Source organism: Vulpes lagopus, chromosome 2 (assembly GCF_018345385.1).
Source record: "Vulpes lagopus strain Blue_001 chromosome 2, ASM1834538v1, whole genome shotgun sequence".
NCBI lineage: Eukaryota > Metazoa > Chordata > Mammalia > Carnivora > Canidae > Vulpes > Vulpes lagopus.
The window spans coordinates 118,197,857-118,224,465 of NC_054825.1; the positions used below are offsets into that span (position 1 = coordinate 118,197,857).

Consider the following 26,609-nt stretch of genomic DNA (forward strand, 5'->3'; position numbering starts at 1 on the left):
ATTTATTTATTTATTTGTATTTATCCTTATAGTAAGATTCACTTAAAGACTGATGTGGGTTATCTATCAGGAGAAATTCAGATTTTATCCAGATTGAGACAAACTTTGATCCTTAAATCTCTCTCAAGGATGATAGAATGCTAAATAAATGGGAAGCAAGTCTCAATGAAGTGAATTCTCTGGAATTATGAAGCAAATTGTCAGACCCCAGAAATATATTGAAAAATAATTCTAGCACAAGTCAGTAATATGTTGGGAAATCTACTCTGAAGGAAATATGATCAACAGTCCCATTAAGAACACATTTTATGGCTGTTTTTACCAATTTAGGTAGAATATTTTTGAGTTTGCATACTACTGAGGTCCAAATTAACTCTTCTGCTTCCTTACTGTCAGATAAATATTAGATAAAATGGAAATCTGATGCATAAAGGATTATTCTGATGTTAATGACAGGAAATCTATAAAATAATGCCATCTTACTTCAATACACAATCATCCTAGACCCTCCCAGTTTTGGGTAATCCTTTTATTCATCTACAGCTGTCTTTGGAGTCCCCTCGAGGTACTGCAAACTTAACTCTGCTCAAATCACTCTTCATTTGTAGTCAGCTGATAACCTCACCACTTTAAGAAGCTATCTTCCAACTCTAGCTTCCTAATGCTCCTACTCTCCACCTTAAAACATTTTTTTTTCCTTTATGCTCTGCATTCACTCTTGTTGTAAAGGAAACACTGTCCCTTTTTTCAAAGTTGAGACTCCCCCAGTACTCAGGTGATGAAATACCCTTACAAATAAGCCCTTGTGGTCATTTTAAATACCCTTCTCATTCCCAGATTCTATCTTGCCTCTTTTTTCATTTTATTTGCTTATATTAAATGAGGAAATCCACTCAGGCTGTGTGTGCTGTCTTTTTGGCATATGGCCTAAATCATCATATCTCTTAGTAATCTCATCTGTACCTGTGGTTTCAAACCTAGGTTCTATGAATATAATCCCAAATCTTATAATGATTTTAACCTGAACTCGACAGCCCTCATTTTAAATTTCCAGTGAGATATCTTTACCTACATGTTTCACTTCTTCATACTAATAGGAATATTCCAAATTGAAATCATTATATCTCTTTCAGCAAATCAGTTCCTCCTCCAGATGTCCTTTTTTGCCTTAGTAACATTTTCCCAATCAAAACCCCAAACTTTGCTTCCACACCTTCTCTCCCTTGTCCTCCTCATTCAATCTGTCATCAAGTTCTGACAATTCTATTTTCCTTTATCTTTCTTACTCCTAGTACCCTAGTTCAAGTTCTTATAACTCACTCCTCTACCAGTACAATAATGTTCTCCTTACTAATCTATAATCCACAGCCACCAATTATCTTGGAATGTTTATGCTACTCATTGAAATGAGAGGAATCTACCACAGTTTGTGTGAGATAGGCATTTAAAGTCCTTAAAAATGAATCCATCCATTTATCTCTTTAAAAATTCCAGAAATTGGTATTTTGGAATAAAGGTAAAACTCCAAGAATGCAGTTAGTTCTCATTTTAAGAAATCCTCACAGTTCTGAAAAAAGAGTACTCATCACTGTGCCAATAATGTGCATTTTTCAACTCACAGAACAACAAGGATAAAGCAAACTCTAAGCCTGGCCAATGGTGGTGCTGACAGAAGCCATGCAGAGGATGGCAACTGTGAATGTCCCTCATCCCTCAAAAGCAGTATTATTCCACTGGCAAATCAGACCGCATCCATTTCTTCTGCATAGACAAGACTTAGCAATCAGAGAAGATATATAGTTCTAGGAAGTCAGCGTTTATATTGATGAAATGGTATTAGTATTTCTGGGAATATGAGAAAAACATTTAAAAAGTCAGTCCCACAATATTTACAAAACATTTCAATTGAGATAAGCTTCTAAGGTCAAGCAACTGAGATTCTCTCTAAAAGCACATTACGGGTCAAAATGTAACTCATCCGAGCACTGCTCGAGTAAGAAGTATAACAGGAGTTTCTACCAGGCATTTGGAAAAGCTGGTAGGTGTTCACGAGAGAAGATGGGTGGTCAGTGTTGTAACAGGGAAGCTATTCACTGTAACCCAGCTCTCCTCGAGCATTATTACTTATAGGGTTGCATTTTGGTAGAATTATTCCAGAAGAAGAGAAAAAAGTTACCTAGTGTCTTTCTGTGAAAATTGTTTTAGAAATAAAAGGATGGTATATTCCATATGTTAAGAGAACATTTAATTACTGGCTCATGCTTTGACTAATCCTTTGGTTCAGGAAATGGTTGAAGTGGTATCTGAATAACTTAACTTGGTATAAAGAATTTCTTTAGTTTTATTTCAAGTTGGTCTTATAGGCACAAACTAAAAAGAAAAGATACTTTAAGATACTTAAACATCAGTATCCTTTTATACACTTGACAAAACATAGTTGAAAATAAACACAATATTTTGTTTTAAAAACCTTGTTATAAAATAATCTCAACTTTTCTAATCATGCAACTAATAATGAATTAGCATCTTAGGAAATTTAAAAAACAAAATGGATAAATTCAACAATAATTGTACTTGATAATTCTACTCAAGTAAAACAGTTGTGTAAACTAAATGAAGCACAGACTTCTTTTTTAAAGGGGGGAAGTAGATTTTCTTATAAAGGGAAAACAAATCACATTTTCATGAATGTGTTCTGAATTGAATACAATAATTTTTAGCTAGAACCACACAATAGACTCGTTTGAAGGACAAGACAAATTATATATACAAGACCAAAACAATATTCATGGGTTGCTGAACTTGGAGACATGAAAGATTACTATTTCTATTTCTTTATTCACCTTCTTTAACTTAAAGAAAAATGTACCCTTGGAAATAGTTGAGCCCAGCAAACGAGAGCAAAAATTGCATCTTAAAACTACATTTCAAAAGGTGTTTTATAATCATTTTAATGAAAGTGCATTTAGGGGAAGGTATCTGTCAGGAAATATTTGCCATCTCCTTTTCCTTGGCATTTGTATTAGTGAGTAAAAGAGTAAGGAATATTAACGCTGATGAGTTTGCTTTGTTTCCAGAAAATAATGGTCAAGAGATTTCCCTGCCCAACTTGAGGAGCATCACTGAAGCCTGTTTATGGGGAATTGTCCTACCACAGCCCTCTGGTATGGCATCTGGGGAGTCCTCAAAGGAGCTACCAACTCTTAGAATGAGGCAACATGACTCAGGTTATTATAAACCCTCATGCAGAGTGCTGAAGAGGGAAGGCCATGTAAATGGAGGAAAATCACATAAAAATTATATGCACAGTTCTACTGTCATTGGGCAGAAAACTCTACAGTGGGTTTTGGAGGAGACGGTCACCAAGAGGTCAATAGTTTTTGGACCCACTTAATGCCAACTTACATGCAGGTATTTCATTTAAAAAAAAATCCTGACATTTCACTACAAACACATAATTTTTTAACGCATTGACATCTGCGGGGCTGAGATACTATAAATTTTCAGTTCCTCTAAGATCTGGTGGAGGTCAAATACCACCATCTCACAGTCAAAATGTTTTATATATATATAATACAGTTGTGAATATAAATATTAGTTTCTGCTAAACTGAAGAAAAGAGTAAAAATTCACAGCAGGGTGGGGGTGGGGGTTGGAAGGTAGATGTGGGATGGGCATCCCACCCCCTGTGTTCATTTTTGCAATGTCTCTCTCCCATCCCACCATTTCCTTTGTTAATTGTCCCTCCTTAGCTTAAGAGTAAAGGAATTAGATCATCAAATAACTCACACCCACCTTTAACTTCACACACCTTGGCCAATACGAAACAAGTCTGCACTGGCTACCCTCTGTTCCACCATTTTCATTTACTGCAACATGAAACATGCACTCTATATAATTTTAGAAAAGAGTGTGATATTATAAAATACAGAACTTTTTATTATCCCTGGACTTTTGGTGAAACAAGCACTAACTTACGGCAGTAATTGCTATCTATAAAGAGTAACTACAGGCAGTGGCATTCCCGTCTCTAATGCTATTCCATTTTACTCGTCAGCAAATTTAAACTACAGCTTGATCTCAACCTGGCTCTTCCTCTGGGTCTCCCCCCGCCCCCCCTTCCACGTTCACCGGCCTGGGCTCCACTCTCCTCCCCGCCTTTCCTCTGCCCCTCCCCTTCTTCAGCCCCTCCTCCTCGTTGAGTCAGTGGCTTGAAACTTTTAAAAGCTCTGTGCTCCAATTAGAAAAAAGCTTTTACGAGGTATCAGCACTTTTCTTTCATTAGGGGAAGGAGTGAAGAAAGTACCAAACAGCAGCAGACTTTTAAACTTTAAATAGACAGGTCTGAGTGCCTGAACTTGCTTTTTCATTTTACTTCATCCTCCAAGGAGTTCAATCACTTGGCGTGCCTACTTCTTTTAAGAGAAAGAGTAAGTTAAAAAAAAAAAAAAAACCAAACCAAACAAACAAACAAAAAAAACTTTACCTATTCGTTTCTTTTTCTACAAGTAAAAGTTTTCTAAAGTTTGAAAATGTGCTAAATGTAGCTTTGATATGATACTGTAAGTGGGAGGATGAGCTTGAAAATGTGTTCTGTAGTTTTTAGATTTAAAATTGAACGTTTGGTATTTATTTTCTTGACGGCTGAAAAGTTTTCTAGCAGTAATGCAACAGGTAAAATAAGGTTCAGACCTTTAGAATGAAGCACTAGTTTGCTGGGTGTTTGGCTCTTCGTGTTAGAGTGTAATTTTACTTTTTTTGGTAATCGGTAATAGTCTAGGTGTTTTGTAACGGGTGGCGGTGGCGGCGGTGGTGGTGGTGGTGGGGATGGTGGTGGTGGTGTTTGGGGCCTGGGTTGGGGATTTGACTGACAACAATCGCAGAAATCAAAGTGCAAATTTGCTCAGCCTGCTTACTCTAGATTTTCGACACTTTGTGCTTTTCATATGTAAATCTTGGTTGCTGTTCTGTAGCCGGGCGAAGCCGACTTGTTAACAAAGTGCTTTGTTAAAAAGACTTTGCGGTTGCTTGACTTCCACGTGGTCCCTTCCTGGGATTTACCCCAGCGGACAAAAAGATGTGAGAATCCGAGTTGTAATAGTGAGGTTTTTTTTTTTAAAAGCAACAGTTACTATCACTTTGTGTTTTTGTTGTTGTTGTTGTTATTGTTGTTTTTTAAAAAGGAGACCCTCAGGAGGGCCACCTTTTTTCCTGGACCACGTTGGCAGCTCAGCAGAGGGAACCCCTTGGATGGGTGGTGGGTGGTGGGTGGTGGGTGGTGGGTGGTGGTAGTGCACAGAGCCTCAGACGGGGTGGAAGAGACGTTGAGAACAAAAGTGACTGCCCGGGGGCGCATCCCCACCCGGTCTGCCTGAGCCCGGAGCTCCTGGGAGCCGAGACTGAGCTCCGGGAAGCGGGCGCCGCAGGGAAGCCGGGCTCCCGCGCTCCTGCGCCCCCGGGACCCGCGGCCGAGCGGGCGGCGCCTGCCGGCGGGCTGCCCGGAGGCGGCGGCCGCGCAGAGCTGCTCCCGCACAGGCTTCGGGCGCTGGAAGGGCCTCGGGCGGGCCGGGGCCGCACACCCTCCGCGAGCCAGGAATGCAGCCGTGCATCATCGCGCCCGCCAGGGTCCCGGGCCCAAGTGATTAGCTTAGATTCTTGGGTGCGACCCTACAGTTGGAAGTATTTGCACGGGCGAAGCCTGAAAAGCAGATGAAAAATGAAAGCTGGTGCAGCGGAGAGGGGAGGGGGTGCAGCGGGGCGTCTCCGCATCCGGCGGGGCCCCCACCCCCACCCCGGGGGCTGTCGAGGTTTGCAGGGTGGCCCCCCCCAAATCCAGGCCAGTCGGACGGAGCGCAGGGCTGCGGCCCCTCCCAAGCAGGGGAGGGGGAGAGGAGCGGGGCGCCGAGGGGTCCAGCCCGCAGCCAGCAATTAATTTAATTAAACGTGTCAATCTAATTTGCCTGTCTTCCTCCCTCCTTTTTTTTTTTTCCTTCCCCTCCTCTTAAACGTGTTGAATCCCACTGTGTAAACATGGGTAAGGCAATCCGAGGACCTTGGGAATTACCGTGCTTATGTTTGCACTTGTAACTCTTGGAAGTTCTCGAAACTTCCCAAGAATGAGGGTGGGGAGGTGGCCCCTAATGCAATGAGGAAAGGGCTAATGACGTGTCCAGAGGCCAATCCTTAGCAGGATTCGGAAACTCAGACGTCGCAGTTCCGAGCAGCGGGTTGCCCACTCCATCCTCATACGCATGCAGGAGTTTACTAAGCGTCTCTGATGAAGGTTTTCATAATCTCCCCTGGACCGGCCTCCTACTCATCCTCACCCTGTGTTTCTCTTTAGGAGTGCAGGGTGGGGGTGGGAAGAGGAGAGCTTTGTGTGTACCTCCTGGGGAAAGGAGATTGGGGTCTGAGTTCTGTTCCTCCAACCAAGTCAGTAGTGAAAAGATGGGTTTACTCTCAGCCTCTGAAAATTGGGCACATTTGATCACAAAGGGCCCCTTTTGCAATGTGGGCAGTAGATGGGGGTTTCTTAAGGAAGCCTACTTTTCACTTGTGTACAAGGATTTTTGGAAATAAAAGCCTGTAGTGATGCAGAGAGCTCAAATTAACGCCCATCTCAAGGAGTGAAATAAACTGGTTAGGTAGCAAATGCCTCTGGGGAAGGCTAATTAATTTTTCTAGGTAGGCCCAGATGGCCTGAAGAGGATACCGGTGGCCAGGAATCGGTTCTGTCCTGGCAGTGTGTTTGTGTGTGTGTGTGTGTGTGTGGTGCTTCGCTCTTCCCACAGTCAGCGTAGAGCTGTCCTTTGCATGGAAAAATGACAGTGGTAGTGTTGTGCTCCTTTCTTCACTGTTCAAACAGGTTCCACATTTTTCTGATGCCTTGTAGAGCTTATGGCCACAGCTGCCCCGGTAGTGGTGGGGTTTCTCAACCCTTTCCTGTGTTGATTCCTACCTTGCTGACCCTCTCTGGGAAACAAGATTTCAAAGAAACTCAGTAGCAAGCATCTGAAAGGGTGTGTTTTCAGATATTCAGAGTTGTTTTCTTACTTAGATGTTTCCAATTCCTGCATAGAGAAGGATGGAAACTCATGATACAGTGCATTCTTTCCTTTCTTTTATAATATCCAGAGGTGTAGCTTGGTATGAAGCCGAAGAGCCCTTTATATATGATACCGGAGGGAAGGGAATGATAGGAGAGTCACCAGTGATTAATACCTTCTACTCCACCTTTCCTGTTGTGCTGACTTCCCTCCAAGATTCTTGGTTGTTTAAATAGATTGTTGAAGCTTATCCACAGACACCAGTTCAGCTCTGGTGTCTTTTCACCAGGGAAAAGTAGTTATCTAGTATTTTTCATTAAAGTCAGTATGCAATATGGTTAAGTCAAGTTTAAAAAAAAAAAATCCCAAGTTTCTCCTTCATGGGTGGTTAATTAATTATATATATTTTTTGATCTTTGGGATAACTACCTAAATTCTTCGCTTTGCCTGTCTAAATTCACCATTTAACTATGTGTGTACATATTGTTTTTTTCCAAAGTGAAAACATAAAGCCTGGTGAGATATGTGTATCAATGGCTTTATCCTTAGATAGATTTCCCATAATCTTCATCTCCAAGTTTCCCTAGCTTTTTAATTTCTAGAAAATATGTTTTATGGAATGCTTAACCTTCAGAATACTACAGAAATGGAGTGGTGGGTTTTTTTTGTTTGTCTGTTTTGTTTTTAGCAATTTCTGTGAGCCAGATACGTTCTATAGGATATGACTCTTGATGATTTGGGGAAGATGCCTTCAAATAGAAACAAAGACAGGCAGACAGTCTTCATGGTTTTTTTCTCCTTATCAACTGATAAAGGGTACATTCTTCTCACAGGTCTGTATGGACCTGCTAAAATAGCGTCATTGTACTTATTACAAGAGCATCTTGAAAACTAATTTTGATCACCATTAGGAAAATGTTAATCATTTCCTAGTGCTGTTTTGCTAAAGAAAATATTACAAGATAAGAAAATAAATAAGCTATATCTGTATCTAAAGATCTTTTAAAGAATAATAGCTAAACTTTATTAAGCTCTTATAAGAGCTTCGAGCACCTGTTATCTTACTCAAGTGCTCACTGAAGAAAATAGACTGTTCTTTTCTTTTTTAGAGATTATTTATTTACTTATTCATGAGAGACACGCAGAGAGAGGCAGAGGGAGAAGCAGGCTCCCTGCGGGGAGCCCGATGCAGGACTTGATCCAAAGACCCCGGGATCACGACCTGAACCAAGGACAGATGCTCAACCACTGAGCCACCAGGCGCCCCGAAAATTGACTGTTCTTAATCCGTGCACTTATGGGTACTCTAATGGTATGTTTACATGATGACAAAATAACCAGGCTGTTCATGAAAATAGTCTGTTTGGAGGTGAGTGGGAGAACACCAAGAACTGACAGATTATGTTTTTTTTTTTAATTTTTATTTATTTATGATAGTCACACAGAGAGAGAAAGAGAGAGAGAGGCAGAGACATAGGCAGAGGGAGAAGCAGGCTCCATGCACCCGGAGCCCGACGTGGGATTCGATTCCAGGTCTCCAGGATCACGCCCTGGGCCAAAGGCAGGCGCTAAACCACTGTGCCACCCAGGGATCCCTGGATTATGTTTTTTTAAGTCCATCAGATCACAATAGAAGAACACAGCTCCTTGCCTGCAGCTTCTGGCTTAGGGCATTTCTTCTAGCACCCCTGAAGTGGCCATGAGCCACTTCTTGCGGGGAGTGGGATGTTGAGTGGTAGCTGCTGAACTGGGGATGGGGGGTGTTGTCTTTATTTGGTAGGCATCGTACTGTCCTTGAAGTCCCTCACCTTACCCTCCATCTCATATCACTGTTCTGTGGAGGTTGAGGTAGGTTAACTCTGTGATGGACAGGGGTAAGAAGCAAGGAAAGAAAGGTTCGGCTCCCAACCCCTCCCACCCCTGGAAACAAACAAACAGGCCGTTCTATGCCACGCATCGCATCCTATACCTAAGGAGGTAAAATGGCATCATTCTTTCCAGAGGAATCTAAGGATAACCGGGGAGCCATGAGGCAGAATTGTAAATAGAATAGACGTTTAAATGGAAGGGGTTTGATACACCACAGAGTTAGTCTTACCGTCCAGGTATAAGGAAGCAAAGGTAGTGTGTTTGTTATTTGATGAACTGGGAATATTTGCCCTGGTCCCCAATTCAGATCATTAAACTGCCTGCAGAGTCGGCTACACCCAGAGGTTCCATCACCCAGGGTTGCTATCAGCGTTGCTCTTCCCCTTCAGAGCCCTAGGCCTACCTCCACATTTGTCACTCTTGAAATAAAAAACAGGTTTAAACAGGCTGTTTCTTCTGTTGCAAGACACTGTGGTGTTACTTATTCTTGGCAACGATGACGTCACGTAGGACAGAGTGAGAATACTGCAGAATTGGGGGGTGACAGCACAAGTTTGTTGTTGTTTTAAGATCTTAACCTGTCACAGCATAATAGTGAGACGGAGTAAACATCTATGATACCTGACGCAGTGCTGCAAGAATCCCAAATTACTATGATGTCATGTAATAAATTCAAGAAGCTCTTTGTTAAGGAGCCTTTTTTTCCTACATCAGTTCTTCTTGCCTGCTCAGGAATTATTTGAAGCATGTCGTTTCAACAGTTCTCAGTTTCAGCAGTTATCACTTGAAAATTTCAACCTTTATTTATTTAAATAACAGTACCTTTATTTATTTATTTATTTATTGCTGCAAAAGTTCCATTTTTAATTAATTTGAAACTTCAGAAGTGTGGGGTATATATAAGAGAACCCCAAAGAGGTGGTAAACAACACTGGCGAATGAAACCTGGTGTCTTTTTTCGTTTTGTTTTGTTTTTACAGGCCTCCTTTAATTCATTTAATGGATATTTATTTAGTACCTCTGACTCCACTGCGGAGACAGCAGTGGACAGTAGGAAACGCCCTAGTGGAGCTCACATTCTAGTTGAGGAGAGCAGATAGAAATAAGTCCTTGTCACGGAGGGGGACCAATAACAAACAGATAAATTAAAGACCATCAAGACCAAGGGAATAGGAAGTGACAGGACCTGGAGGGCTGGTTGATGAAGTGAGACCGGAGTGGAGACCCACAGGGGTGAGGACGTGAACTGCGTGGACAGAGCAGAGCTGAGCAAGGCGGATCAACTTGTTAGTTTTCAAGATTGGCTGTTGGAGGAGAATAGTTTGGCAAGCAGGGTGACTAGGCTGGTGACCTGAAACCCGAGGAGGTGATGATGGCTGAGATCAGGCTAAGAGCATGGGTGGTGGTGAGATTCGGCCCGTCTGGGTTTTTGGGGAAGATAAAGCCTATAGTATTTGCTGACAGTATGAATGTGGGTTATGTTAATTATGTGTGGAGATGAATATTACCAAAGAACATCTGGCTGTTGTAACCGTAGAGGAACGGTCATGACTGAGCCCACTCAAAGACATTTACTGCAAGGGACAGGAGTTCTTATAAAAGCTAAAGAAAAACATGAGGAGGGTTTCCATTTTTGGCTCAGGGGCTTAAAGTTTTTTTGGTTTTAGTGTATTAAACACACGCACACGGCATTGCCCTCTAACCTCCCAAATAGATCTGTTTAATGATTTTTCTGAGGAACTTATATAGTCATTTTCTTTTTCTTTTTTTTTAAATTTATTTATGATAGTCACAGAGAGAGAGAGAGAGAGGCAGAGACACAGGCAGAGGGAGAAGCAGGCTCCATGCACTGGGAGCCCGACGTGGGATTCGATCCCGGGTCTCCAGGATCGCGCCCTGGGCCAAAGGCAGGCGCTAAACCGCTGCGCCACCCAGGGATCCCTTATATAGTCATTTTCTTACGTATTTTTAGCCCTCATAACTTTATTTTTCCTTCATCTTCTCTGAGTGCTTACTTTCAATCATTAAAAGGTGATAGGTGTCAAGTCTCACTTATGTTTTTAGCAATCCTATCTACCATTATTTAAGTCCCTACTCTAAGCTCATTACAGCTGTCACTTGGGAAATCCTTTAAAACTGAAATTAAAATGTGTTCTAGTTTTCCTGACAATTATTAGTACACTAATGACATGGAACGACTGGACTACAGCTTTGGCACGGTGATTTGCTCTGGCAAAAGGGACAGTCAAAAGTAATTTAAAACTAAAGCTTTATTTTCATCCTAAATAAAGTGTTTGAATTCCTGTGCTCTTGGGGAACATCAGATGAAAGTAGGATGACACAAGGTGGTGCAGGGAAGGGTGAGCTTAGTTCCCAGGTGCCCAGACAGCCTCTGCTTTACCCTTTCAGCCTTCTTAGGTACTCTCTGTCCCTTTTTGCTCTTCTGACATTTCCCCAATCCTAAATATTTTGAATAACAGAGCACCGGAAATGTCAAGGAACCATTGCTTGCCTCCTGGCCTGAAACTTCAGGATCACCTGGGTACATTTATTTAAAAAAACAGAAAAAAAAAGACAAATTAATTTCCCAGCACCCCTGCCCCCAAGAATCAGATTCAGTCAGACTGGTGAGTGCCAACAATGTGTGTTTTTAACAAATGCTACCAAATGATTGCAGGGCAGCCCAGGAACCATCACAGAGGGTCCAGAGGGGCCCCGATAGGTCATGCCTGTGGTTTTTGGCTTCCAGTCTAGAGGGCCATGGAGGGCAATGGAAAATGTGACCTAATGTGGTACACAGAAGACACAGGAGGATGATCCAGCTGCTGTCAAGCATTTGCTTCTAATGAGAACTTTGCATAACTCCTTAGCCAGGACCTTATTCTACCTATAAAGTTCCAACTTGGGAACCTAGAGGTGAAGGCATGAATATGCATGATGTGTACTCCACTGCTGTGCTTTTCTCATGTATCACATAAGAAATATACCTGTCTTATGCTGGTGAATATGAATGAGGTATACAGTCTGTAAGTCAACGGCGGGGATTCTGTAAATTATAAAAAGACATTAATTTTTTGACTAAGATTTCGAAAAATGAAAATACTAATGGGGAGGTGGTCAACTAGTTAATAGAACTTTTGACTCACAACAAAGGGAACAACTACCAGAAAAGGTAACTATTTTTGTTACCTCTCCTTGAAAATCACAAGCGTTATAAACCATCACATTAAACATAATCTGATGTCTCCGTGATAGTGGTAATGACAGGGTATAGGATCCTAGGTGTCCAATTGGATAATTCATCTCATTCAGATGAAAGGGTAGAACTCATTAATGCAAATGACAACTGTGCGGGTGCTTAAAGAAAAGACAACTTTGCAATTAAGTTGCTGGTATATTAATAAAGAACTACTACCCAGTGAACTGCCCAGTGACCCAATTCACATATGGTGGCGCTGTGGGGTGTTTTGGGGAATCTACATAAAAGTCAGGTTGTTTTTTTTTTCTTCCATAGAATGTACCGAGGTTTAGTAATTAATTGCCACAAGCATCTACATAATCATATTTTGACGTTGAACCTTGAATAATGATGAAACACTGACCAAGATGACTTCTTCTTAGTCTGCCCAATAATACATCTAAACATGTTAGGTTTGCCTTGAGCTCGATCATTGAGTGAATATGATGAGATGTATGCAGACAGTTTATCATTTTATAGTTGATTGTTTTTGTGGTTCTCTCTTCCCTCCTGGCAATTGGAGTATTGAGCAAAAGCAGATGACACTGGCAAAATTTTGTAATTCTCTGCAAACAGAATTAAGGCCAATTTACACATCATCACATAGAAACTATCTACTGATATGGCTCCAAAAATTCTGCTATGTTTGTTTGACCCTCATGGACTGTACTTCTACATTCCCAGGGTAGTATTTTCTGCTAAATTGTAGGTTTTTTTCTTTTATGTTCTCTCACCATCAAACTGTCCATCAAAGCTAAATTACTCCCTATCACTTTGAGACTTTGCTTGACTCTTTAACTCTTTGTCAACCTAATAAGCCTTTGTTCTTTTTTCCCTTTGTTCTTTTTTGACTGCTCTCTTCATACATCAGTTTCACTGTCTAACCTGTCACTCCAGAATCTAAAATGGCCCTTCCCAAAGTAGAAGGGAAGCTCCCTTTTTTATGACCATTGGAAAAGCATTATTTCTGGAACTGCCCACCCACCTCCCACTCTTTCCTCAGCATTCTTTGGCACCAGTCTTTGGGTTGCCATCAAAGATACCCATCAACTGCTAATGTAGATAGCTGGTACATAGTTTCACTTTATGGATCAGCATCTCTTCTTTGTTCCATCCAGGAAATCGTAGGCCAGGTTTCCATTTCATTTTTTCTGGCCTCTGTATCCCGGAGATGGAGGCATTAAACGGCAACATAATGTTGCATGTTGGGGGGAGGAGACTGCCTTGGATTTCATTTACTTTCTACAAGAAGGTGGCTCGTAATTCAATACCAGATGAGAAACTTTTATATTCAGATAATGAATGTATTTCCAGGAAGCCTATGTAATCCTACTTTCACTTGTACTATCTGAAATTCGTTACTAAGCTCCTGGAAAGTCTTTGCTTTGCTTGTTTTTGATTATTGAGTAATCTTTGACCACTTCATCCTTTTTTTTACTCTCTGCTTACAACTCTGCTGAAAATTAAACTATATTCTCTATGCCTGTCACATGTAATGTCACTCATTTCTTCCCAGCTCTCAGCCCTTGTTAAGATTGTATCAAAGCATGAAAACACTTCTGGCCTTAATCCAGCTTCACTATAATTTTAAAACCAGTGTGTGGTGCATTGGAAATCCTTAGTCTTGGGATCATTAGTCTTGTAGCTCTACTGGTAGCTGAATATTTCCTATACCTTTAAGAGCTCAACTTTCATCAGTTAAATGAACTATTGGCAATTAGAAGTATAAATTAAATTAGCCAAATAACTTTTGAGATCTATGTCATCTCCACAGAATTGAGTCCATTTCATACTCCCAGCAATGGGGAAGTCCTAGGCTTAAGATATCTAGGTATTGATAGAAAGTTAAATCTAGTGTATAGGATGAGGGTGCAAAGCCTGATAAGGGAACTTGAAGGTATATAGTAATTTAAAGATGAAAACCAATCATATTTGCTAGAGATGACACTTTAAGATGGTAATTTTAAAAAATTTCTTAGGCTATAATTAGTATTGAGACAAATTGAACCTTTAGTTGAAATGTGATGTGCAGGAGCACCTGGGTGGCTCAATAGGTCAGGTCTCTGGCTCGCTCTGGCTCCCATCATGATCTCATGGGTCTTGAGATCGAGCCCCCATGTGGGGCTCTGCTCTGCACTCAGGAGGGAGTCTGCTCCACCCCCACTCATGCTTATTTGCTCGTGCACTCTCTCTCTTTCTCTCTCCAAAATAAAATAAATCTTAAAAAAATGTGACGAAAAAAAAAAATGTGACGTGCATTTAGTCTTTGCTTTTTTGAAAGTAGTTTCCTGCACATAATGACACATCGTGTCAAAATGGCGTATTTTAGTACAACATATTTTTCTCTGGGCAGAAGACAGACTTCTGAACCACCTAAGTCACTGCTTAAGAAGAAACAGAAGTATAAATGACCCTATTATAAAATATGCACTAATTACACTTGAACGAGCAAGGTGAAACAGTTCAGAGTACAATTAGGGATAAAATTCTATATAATAGGATGGAGGTTTGGAAACAAGGTTGTGTGTGTGTGTGTGTGTGTTCAGGGGCGTTCTTACTTCAGTTCTTAAACACCTGTACGTTTTGAAAACTGTCCTTTCAGCATTTTGCTTAGGCATGCATCCAGACACAGGCCTACCCGGCAAGAATTGCCCTCATTTATCAGACGGATAAAATAAGCAGAGGCACTTAGCATAGACAGTTTTTCGAGTCACATGATGGGGCAGTGGTTGAGCAAGTTAACCTGTCCTTTGCAAGTTAAGATTGCCATTTACTGGGGACATCGGCTCTATTGCTTCTAAGATTTACCATATCTCAAGAAAATTGTGAGACTTGTTTGCAGGGGGAAATGGGACAGGAAGAGTTTGAACTTTTTTTTTTTAATTTGGAAGAGTGCTAGAAAGATAGGAGACCTTTTATCTTATTTTGACTCTCAACTGGAGACAACTATACATTTTAACTCATACTTTACAGTCTGTGATCATTTAGTAGTCTTTCGTTTCTTTTCAGGTGGTGCCCCGGCAACATGGGTGACTGGAGTGCCTTAGGCAAACTCCTTGACAAGGTTCAAGCCTATTCCACCGCTGGAGGGAAGGTGTGGCTGTCTGTCCTTTTCATTTTCCGAATTCTGCTACTGGGGACAGCGGTTGAGTCGGCCTGGGGTGATGAGCAGTCTGCCTTTCGTTGTAACACTCAACAGCCTGGTTGTGAAAATGTCTGCTATGACAAATCCTTCCCAATCTCTCATGTACGCTTCTGGGTCCTGCAGATCATATTTGTGTCTGTCCCCACACTCTTGTACCTGGCTCATGTGTTCTACGTGATGCGCAAGGAAGAGAAACTGAACAAGAAAGAGGAGGAGCTCAAAGTTGCCCAAACCGATGGTGCCAACGTGGACATGCACTTGAAGCAGATTGAAATAAAGAAGTTCAAATATGGAATTGAAGAGCACGGCAAGGTGAAAATGCGAGGGGGCCTGCTGCGAACCTACATCATCAGCATCCTGTTCAAGTCTGTTTTCGAGGTGGCCTTCTTGCTGATCCAGTGGTACATCTATGGATTCAGCTTGAGTGCCGTTTACACTTGCAAAAGAGAACCCTGCCCTCATCAGGTAGACTGCTTCCTCTCTCGCCCCACGGAGAAAACCATCTTCATCATCTTCATGCTGGTCGTGTCCTTGGTGTCTCTTGCCTTGAACATCATCGAACTCTTCTATGTCTTCTTCAAGGGTGTTAAGGATCGCGTGAAAGGCAAGAGCGATCCTTACCATGCTACCACTGGCCCACTGAGCCCCTCCAAAGACTGTGGATCTCCGAAATATGCATATTTCAATGGCTGCTCCTCACCCACGGCTCCCCTCTCCCCCATGTCTCCTCCTGGGTACAAGCTGGTTACTGGAGACAGAAATAATTCTTCTTGCCGCAATTACAACAAACAAGCAAGTGAGCAAAACTGGGCTAACTACAGTGCAGAACAAAATCGAATGGGCCAGGCAGGAAGCACCATCTCCAACTCCCATGCACAGCCTTTTGATTTCCCTGATGACAACCAGAATTCTAAAAAACTAGCCGCTGGGCACGAACTGCAGCCACTAGCCATTGTGGACCAGCGGCCTTCCAGCAGAGCCAGCAGCCGTGCCAGCAGCCGACCTCGGCCTGATGACCTGGAGATCTAGATCCAGGCTTGAGAGCATTGATTCCACTCAGTGTGGAGAAGAGAAAAGGTGCTGTAGAAAGCGCACCTTAGGCGTTCATTTTGTTTCAGTGGAGGTGGTACTCAACAGCCTTCATCGTGAGGCTTAGAAAACACAAAGACATTAGAATACCTGGGTTCATTGGGGGTGTTTGGGATAGGCGGGTGGAGAGGGAGGGGAACCGGGAGGTACAAGTTGGTATTTAATGTAGTTTATTCAAAGAACTTTAGTTCTAAATATAAGTTGCATTAGGTGATACATAGGTAAGGGCTTTTTCTCCCCCCCACACCCCCTAAGAATAGTGCTGTATATGTGAAAGAGTGGGTGATATATTTGGTTAAGTACTTTTTTGTTTTACCATGAAACTGAGATAACTTTGGCCAGGAAGAAAGAAATACTTCCTGGACATCTTGTTTCCTTTTATCAAGAAGAAGTTGGAGGATTGTCCTTATGTCCCTGCTAAAAAACATTCCATTGTTAAAATTTGCACTTTGAAGGTAAGCGTCCTAGGTGGGACCCTCCAGGTGTCTGTGGACTTGTGATACTGTATTTTCTATTCTTGGTATCAGTTAAAAGTTCAGATAGGGCCCACTTCTGTGGAAAAGACTTTCCATGCATTTTCAAATCTCAGCCAGTCATATGTACATTATTTTTTTTTTAACATCTACTTGCATCCTATTAATGCCATCACTTTTTCATCATTCCTCAACTACTGTTCACATTCATTTAATGGTTTCTGTAAAGATTTTTAAACCGTGGGGATATCACTTAACATTTTTTGAATTAGAGTCAGGGAATCAAGCCATGCTCAATATTTAACAATCACTTCTATGTGTATGTGTGTGGAAGAGTGTGTTTTATTTGTCATGTATTGGTACAAGCAGAGCAGTATAAACTCACAAACACAGATTTGAAAATAATGCACACATAGTGTTCAAATTTGAGCCTTTCTCATGGATTTTGTGGTGTGGGCCAATATGGTGTTTACATTATATAATTCCTGCTGTGCAAGTAAAGCACACTTTTTTTTTTCTTTCCCTAAGTGTTTTTTTCCCATGTATCCTATTGTGGATACTGGTTTTGTTAATTATGATTTTTTCCTTTTTTTCTCTTTTTTAGAATATAGCAGTAATGCTATTGCTGAAATGGATGATTTTCTTTTTCTAAAATGTAATCATGGATGCTTGAATGATAGAATTTTAGTACTGTAAACAGGCTTTAGTAATTAATGTGAGACACTTAGAAGAAATGCTTAGAGTGGGCTTTTAAGTGTGCCTAAATGAATTTTGCAGTAACTGGTATTCTTGGTTTTGTCCTACTTAATACACATTAATTCAGAACTTGTATTCTGTTATGAGTTAGATTGTCTTTTGGAATGACCAGCAACTTTGATGTTTGCACTAAGATTTTATTTGGAATGCAAGAGAGGTTGAAAGAGGTTTCAGTAGTACACATGTAACTAATTTATTTGAAATGTACCCTAAAGAAATCTACCAGTTTCTTCAAATGCCTTTTTAAAACTCATCAGAGATGATTAGTAAAAATGCAGAGTATCATACTTTTCTTCTTGCATGTCAGCTACATAAACAGTTTTGTACAATGAAAAATACTAATTTGTTTGACATTCCATGTTAAACTACTGTCATGTTCAGCTTCATTGCATGTAATGTAGACCTAGTCCATCAGATCATGTGTTCTGGAGAGTGTTCTTTATTCAATAAAGTTTTAATTTAGTATAAGGATAGCCTCTATATCCTGTGTGATTTTTTTTTTAACTTGTATTACATCTATTCATGATTAACAAAGACATTTCCATTGGTTATGATGATTTAGGCAAGTAAGACTCACAAGTTTCAGGAGTCTTTAAAAATAACAGCCATTAGCTAGGCTTAGTGCCATATATAATATATATATATATATATATATATATATATATATATATATTTTTTTTTGGCTTAGTGCTATATTGATAATGTTTTGGGGTATTTGTTCAACTGAGAAGAAGATAAATACCCAAGTGTTGAATTTGGAATATAAGATTAATGAGATGTGTGATAAAGCTTAAGGTAAGGTTAAGTAATTCAGCAGGTCTTACATGACAGAAGTAAGCATAAAAAGATATAGCTGATGACATTTTAAACCTGTGAAGCCTCCTGGAGATAAAAGACTAAGAACAAAGTTAGTATAAGTATGGTTATGCTCTGTGACAAAAGATTGAAATAGATCCATGAGTCTGTTATTCCAAGACATTGTGCAAATACAGAAAATAGGTTTTAGGAATTCCTAACACTCTCTTCCCACCCACCCCCACAACTGAATCCTTCAGAGGGAGCAGAACAGTTTTGGGCAATGTATAATATTGCTATAATTTTAGCATAAAATATATTAAGTATATTTCTAAGTCACACTTTAAGAGTATAATTTTTAAGAGTCCTCTACATACACACCACAATTACTAGAGCATAAGATTACTAGTTTAGAAATAATCTAGTTCAGTTTCTTTGCTTTTTTATGAGCAACAGTTAAGAGATCTGCCTAAAATCAAAGGATTATCAAATCGCCAGTTTCCCAATTAGGATTGGTAATGTCAACTTTCTTTCTTTCTTTCTTTCTTTCTTTCTTTCTTTCTTTCTTTCTTTCTTTCTTTCTTTCTTTCTTTCTTTTTCTTTCTTTCTTTCTTTTCTTTCTTCTTTCTTTCTTTCTTTCTTTCTTTCTTTCTTTCTTTCTTTCTTTCTTTCTTTCTTCTTTCTTTTTGTTGGTAATGTCAACATTTCTTTAGGTATCATCATTTGGCTGGCTGAGAAACCAATGGGAGAGGCAAGTTTTCTCTGCATACGTGTTTGCATTTACTCTGGGGAAGAGAGAAAACAGCGATTTTCTTTGAATACGTATGTTTCTGCATACTACACATGTAGGGTTCACAGGATATGGATGCACAAATGATTAGGCCACTGAGTGGTGGAGTAGCATAGTGGAGGTATGAAATAGGTTTCCAATATAGGTGTGTGGAGGTGGGAGGGCAAGTTACATCTTTCAGAAATAGTTTGCTCTAAATATTTCCCAACTTTGAAATTTTCACAATTTATTAAAAATAATTAGGCATATTATAGTTTTGTAAATGTATACCTATGTGGGAGAAATTCTAATTCCCAGAGGAAATCACTGTTAAAAGTCAGTCACCAACCATATATCAGGTAGTGTGTTAAGGAGTGGCAATTTTTAGAATAGCCCCACAATTCCCACCCAAGGAAGCTTATGAAGTGAACCCCTCCAGAAGTTTAAAAAAGATGTTCCATTCTTCATTTTGCTTAACTGGCTGCCTGCCTTCCACAGCTAAAAATTAAATTGAGTTCTGTTTAAAAATTATGAGAAAACAATGTTATTTTACTCCACAAATATTAAGATGCTCATTTTTTTTCTTTTTTTTTGCAAAAAAATTCATCTTTAAAAAAATCAGAAAATCTTGAATCTTCTAGAAGTAGTAGAACTTTCTGTGATGGTGGAAATGTTTTATTCTCCACTACCATAGCCTAACCACATGCATATATTGAGCACTTGAAATGTGGCTAGTGAATCCAAAGAAATGAATTTCAATTTTTAATTAAATAGCCACATGTGCTAGTGGGTATCATATTGAGCAGGACAGTTCTAGAGTCTGCTGGGAAAAAGAAGTTTAATATTGAGTTGAAATGGGGGAGAGGACGGTCATGTTAGAATAGAAATTAGGAGGAGAAACTCAAGGTACTTTTCATAGTCTTGCAACAGTATTTCTTATTCTATAAACACTAGGAAACTTACTTTAAACAAAGTCTCTGCTTTTATGTGAAATCTCCAATCTTGTTAGATAATCATATATTTTATGTTACCATTGTTTTACTTCAGAATTTTATACACAAGTCTATGCTGCCTGTTTTTATTTTATTTTTTTATTTTTTGGTCAGTTTTATTTTCTTTTATTTATTTATATTTTAATTTTTATTTATTTATGATAGTCACATAGAAAGAGAGAGAGAGAGGCAGAGAGAGAAGCAGGCTCCATACACCGGGAGCCCGACGTGGAATTCGATCCCGGGTCTCCAGGATCGCGCCCTGGGCCAAAGGCAGGCGCTAAACCCCTGCACCACCCAGGGATCCCAATGCTGCCTGTTTTTAAAAGTGGTATAATCATCTAATGTCTTCAAATATTGGGAAGAAGTTCAGCGTCTTTATTTGGTTCAGTGCATTAACACCCTAGCCCCTGTGAATCTTTATTAAGTTTTCAGGCCATGGGCTCTTTTACCTTATTTTGAGAAAATTGCTGAACCTCAACCTGCCCAGGATGCTAGTTTTCTGCCCACACACTGCCTCTCCTAAAAATTCCAAACTTCAGATTCCAACATGCCAAAACATCTGTGCTTTGTACTTGGAGGAGAGCAAAATAATGAAGTTTGGGGGCTTATTAAAGTCTTAAAGTGAGTTCTTTTTATAAACAGTACACCAACAGTGTAGAAACATGTTTATAATCTTTACTGGCTCAGAGATTCTGTTTTTACCTTTTCTTGGTTGGGCAAATATAGCTGAGCCCTTGGCATGTCAGAATTCGCAGCTGGCAATTTTCAGAACTCAAGAGCAGGCATGGAACAAACACCACAGAGACAGTGCTTCAACAATAATAAAGAGTATCATGTAAAGAAGAAAGCTAATTTGGAGGAAAACTTTTGCATTCGTTGCCTGGTCTTCAAAAGTGTTGAAATTTCAAGTCAGATTATTTCTTCTGGTGGCCGGATGTTTCTTTCAAACAAATGCTTATTTGGTCTATGACGTGTAGAGTCATTTCAATGCCCACACACTTTTCCTGTATAAATAAAAAAACTGTCTCAAGAGGCACCCACTCTGAAAGCAAAGCCTGGGCCCAAGTCTTATTTAATGCAATGAGCCATCTGCCTCTGTGCAACATGGAACTAGAGCCTAGTCGAGTATTTGTTCTGGAATCTCTTGTCAGTCAGTTACTCTTTACAAAACTTAATCGGAATTAGTACAGATGTCAAGATAGTTTTTAGTTGCTATGGTAACAGAAACCAGGAAGTTTATTTTAAAAGTAAGTGTAGAAAAGTGTAAGACTTTCTTCTGCTTTGAAAAACTTGGGTTGGAGTTTATATTTCATATTTTCAGGCATATTTATTAATTCTCAACACAATTAATTTAGAAAAGCTTCTTTACTTAAAATGTAAACTAACCTTAAGCCTAAACTCTATGAAAATGACCAAAATTGAGGTTAACTCAAACAACTCCGGGGAATAAAGGGGAAAATATTGAGGTTCATTAAAACAGGTTGAAGCCTCAACCCCAGCCAGAGTCCCAAAGTTGAATTGGTCATTGCCCTTGAAGACTTTGATGTCATCGTGGCTCTAGCTCAAGTTTTCCTCAACTCAGAGCAACTGGAATTACATTGGCCCTTATAGTGCTCTACCTTATTAATTTCTAATCATCCAAGCTACTCACTATATAAAGATTTATTCAAAGATAGAACAACAGGAGAATTAGTTAAAGACAACATTTGTTCTGAGAAAACTCCATATGGTGGCCAAGCTTGTCAATGATATTTTGGGGTGGATAATTTAAAAATATCTGGGAGGAACCACTTTGCATTCAAGAGTTTCAAATTTCAGTGAGATCAAAATAATTTGAAAATTAAACGTAATTATATTCAGCATCCTGCCATCTATAATTCAATGTAAGTTAAAACTATAGCAGAGATTTGCCTGTTATATTATTTTCCATATACTTAAGATATATATATATATCATAATTTATAATTTTGTAACTCATAATTTTAAAAACAAAAAAATGACAGCAGATACAATGAATAAGATTGTGATTGAGGGGATTACAATGTAGAACTTTAAATCACATTTCTTCTCCACTTTCACATTCTTTGTTTCTTTGGTCTAACCTTTTATCAGAGTTTTCTGGTTTGTCATAGCTTTCTATATAAATATATTTATATTTATATTATATAGACTTTCAGGTTTTGCTCATAGCAAGTTTCAGTTGTGTAATTTTTTCCACAATGAATCTGCAATTAAAGACCAAAAGAATGAAATGACATAAAGCTTCCATCAGACTCCTTCCCTTCTATTTCTTATCCACATGTAAAATAGTTTTGTTGTTAGATTATTGTTAGTTGTTTATTAATTTGTGGTACCAAACACTTCCTTTCGTCCTATATACCTTTTCCTTGCTCCCATAAATATTTATTTTTTAACAAACAAGTGCCAAGTTAAACATTTCAATAGTAACTCTGGAATAATCTAGCAGATGTTTAACATCTGTAATTAAAGACTATCATTGAAAACCATCAAAATATTCGTTTGATTTTCATCTTTACTCTGGTTCTCACTTGTCTGGAGGACTTGCCGCATTTATAATTAAAGAGTATGAGAACCGTAGGTGATGGTTATCTCAAACTCCAAACGTGGCAAATGTGGGAACTAGAGTGTCTTGGCATTTGACCAGTCATTTTTAGTCAGCATTATAGCCAAGCTCTGCCTCTGAACTGATGATTCTCCATGATAATTAGCTATTAGGTGTCAGTGAAAAAAGAGCTAAAGAAGCTATAACGTATTTCCAACTAACACCAAACCAGAGGAAAATTTCAATGTGGGAATCCGTTCACATAAAATACACTGACACCGTGAGGCAAAAAAGAATAGCTCTGATAGAAAAAAAAAATGTGGCTATCTAGTTTACAGAGGAATTTACAGCTTCCATAGGTTTACAGTAGCACCTTAGCTTTGGAAATAAATCATTAAGACAAAAAAACACTTCACTCTTTCAATTTGTCATAAACCAGTCTAACACAGTGCAAAGCCCATACAGATGATTTCCGATTTATGATGGTTCGACACAGGATTTTTTTTTTTTACTTTATGATGGTGCAAAAGTGATAATATCCACTAGAAACTGTACTTCAGATTTTGAATTTGGATCTTTTCTTGGCGTAGCAATATGTAGTAAGATCCTCTCTTGTGATACTGGGCAGAGGCAGGGAGCTGCACCTCCCAGACAGCCATGTGATCAGGAAGGTAAACATTCAACCATTCTGTACCCGTACAGTCATTCTTTCAGTACAGTATTAGATAAATTACATGAAAGAGTTAATGCTTTATTATAAGACAGGCTTTGTGTTAGACATTTTGCCTAACTGTCGCTAATGTAAGTGTTCTGAGCTCATGTAAGGTAGTCTAAGCTATAGTGTGCCCTAGGTTAGATGTACTAAATGCATTTTCGACTTAATGATCATTACAACTTCAATGAGTTTTATTGGGAGCTCACCCCCTCCTAAGTCAAGGAAGATCTGTAGTTTGTAGTGATAAAGATAACCTAATGATTGGATCAGGTATTTAGACTGGATTTTGTTTCTCATTTAAAGACTATTTTTAACAATCCTCTCAATTTGTGGCTAAATTCAGGATGACCTTTAAAATGCAGGCGCTGTTTTTAAAAGCCACATTACATTAAGACTATGAATGGTTTCAAGAATTAGAAGCATGAATGTCTTAAGATTTTCCAAAAATCCCAGGACTTCTGGGGAATTTCCAATATTTGTAGAACATAAATTCTGTTACTTCTTGAAAAGTGTTCACAAACGCCAGATAATCAATACAAGTGCGCTGTGTGGGGAAGTGATATGTCAAGAAAAAATGACATAAGTGAAATTGGAAATTTGAAGAAAAAAAGTGTCTGAAAAAAATTCTTGCGGCATTAAATAAGATTTCGTCTTGTATTTATCCTTATACACTACATATTTTCAAAAGATGGTGCTAAAACAAGTCTGGTGCCCTTTCTTGTTATTTTTAGTATCTCCCCAAACCATAAATACAACCATATGTCAGGGTAAAGCTGTATTGATGGTTTGGACATGGTGTACTTTTATTTTTGCCATTCATTTCCATTTATAGCAAGTAACATGTATTTTTCATCAATGATTAGATTTTGCATGTGTTTTTTGCAGGCCAGAGGTTTGAAGAGTAGAATACTTTTCTTCTCACACTTTTCCGTGCCCATAATTTCAAACATGAATTTTTTGAGAGTCTATCTAGAAATACTTGTTTTTAAAATTTAAATTTAACTTAAATTTCTGGTTCTCAGAATTTTTGAAGCTGGCAGACGCACAGGTAAACTGAAACAAACTACTCAGGTTAATGTTTGCCATTTGTTCACTGTGTGAATTTGAACAAGATATATTTAACCACTGAGCTTCAGTCTTCCAGATATAAACAAAAATAAAAAATCATTTCTGCAAGGTTGTTGTGATGATTAAATGAGATATGAATAAAGTATATGGGATACTCCGTAAGTCCTTGATAAATGGAAAGCAGTAACTAATGGTTACAATTTCTTTCAAGGGAAATGAACAAAGGGAAAGATGGTGATGCTGGGGCAAAAAATCCAGTACACACACACACACACACACACACACACACACACACACACACAAATCCAGTACAGTCAAATTCGGAGTGTCAAAACACTACTTCTGTGTTTTCTTTTTCTTTTGTGTGTGTGTTTAATACTTCTGTAGAAATTGTAATAAATGAAACAGTGGTATGTCAATTCGTGTATCACAAGGCCACTGGGAAACAAACTTTAGGGTCCTACACCATATTCAAAAATGTAGACAAGGACTAGAAAATAAGAACGGTATAAATATGAAAAGAAAACAAGGTGAGAAGCACTTTAAGTAAATTCAGTTCAGTTCTGTAGTAGATAGGCACACATTGCAAGTAAACTTCAGAACTCTGAGAATTTGATACATATAAACCTGTAAGGATGAGTCAGAATGTGTTCCATCATATAGAGTGGCTAGAAGTCTAGAGCATATTAACATAAAAAAAAGAAAGAAAGAATAGAGGGAAGGAAGGATAGATTTCCAGTTAAGCAATATTTACTGGCTCCCTTTGTCTTTATGGAAATAATGACTGCAATCCTTCGGTTGCCTCTCAGACATTACATCAGCTGGACCTGGGCTCTTGTCTCATTGCTGTTCATAGCTCTCTGAGCCATAGCTGTTCTAGACTTTTCTCAATACCTCCAAAGCTCTCAATTTCTTCCCACCAGTGGTTCTTGCACAGACAGTTCCTTCTGCCCAAATCTCATTCCTCTTCCCCTTTCACATGGCCAACTCCTACTCATCCTTCAGTTCTCAGCTGAAATCTTGCTTCCTCCTGGAACCTTTCTCTTTTTATACTCATTTTACACTCCTATGGCACCTTGCTCTCTTCTTGTAACAACATAGGCTTAATGATTCCGTGTTTGACTTCCTGCATATACTGTACTCATTATGAAAAGAGGAGCCTCTTCTGTCTTTTTCTCTGCTGTTACCACCAGCATCTGCCATAGTAATAACAGCAACACCTCACAATTCCTGACTGTTACCTTGTGAGTGCAGTTGTAGGACACACGACTCTCTAGTTCTACACCAGACATATCTCCACTAGGGAAATATGCATAAGTTGAAGCTAACCATTCACATCGAATCTCTTCCTTCTTTTTCTATGCTCACTAAATTACCTCCTCAGTATACCAATACTCCCTTTTTTGCACAGCAAACCTGAGAGATCATTATTAGTATCTTCACAAATGAGTAAACTGAGGTTCAGTAACTTGACCGGAGTCAATAGTATTAAGTGGCCCAGTCAAGATCTGAAACCACATCTGCATCTTTTTACTACTCTGCTGTCCCAAATGGCCTTGTAGAGGGGACTAGGCTCATCAGATAATATAAGGCTCTGGTCCAATATTTGTATCTATTTTCAATTATAAATGTACAAGGTGGTTTCCCAGTTTTTATAACTGCTTCATATTTGGAGAGAATTTTAGGCTCACCTTTCACAAATAGATTAGCTCTTGGTAAATGGACATTCAAGCTGCAAAATTTTAGAACCATACCCTGGCCTACAGTGATCTCACTAAGATAATGTTAGAGTGAGAACCCTCTCTGGATAATCAAGGCCACCTCTAGAGAATGGATCTGGTGGCTGCAGCTGCAAATTCTCTTTCCTTTTTTCCTTCCCTCCTTCTTCCTTCCTTTTTTCCTTGCTGGGCTGCTGCTGGTGGTACAGTTACTGTTGATTCCTCCTCCTCCCTGCCCCTCCTCCTTCTTCCTCTTCCTCTTCTTCTTCTTTTCCTGTAGTTATAAAAGCAATGCCATTTCATCACAAAAATGCAAACAGAAGGAGAAATATATATAAAAAAAGGAAGGTTCCTTATTATCTACCCCCTA

The 26,609-nt window shown here is 39.2% G+C and overlaps 1 protein-coding gene across 1 annotated transcript; it reads left to right on the plus strand.

The window, feature by feature from the left end:
* The first annotated feature begins 4,240 nt into the window (after nt 1-4,240).
* Nucleotides 4,241-18,084, plus strand: GJA1 (gap junction protein alpha 1). The gene is made up of 2 exons (XM_041744977.1): nt 4,241-4,430; nt 15,163-18,084. Exon 2 carries the CDS (start codon nt 15,179-15,181, stop codon nt 16,325-16,327), a length of 1,149 nt encoding a protein of 382 aa, XP_041600911.1. The 5' UTR covers nt 4,241-4,430; nt 15,163-15,178; the 3' UTR covers nt 16,328-18,084.
* Nucleotides 18,085-26,609: the final 8,525 nt, after the last annotated feature.

Excerpts from the sequence above, each read along its gene's own strand:
- GJA1 (XM_041744977.1), top strand. The coding sequence starts at position 15,179 with ATGGGTGACTGGAGTGCCTTAGGCAAACTCCTTGACAAGGTTCAAGCC.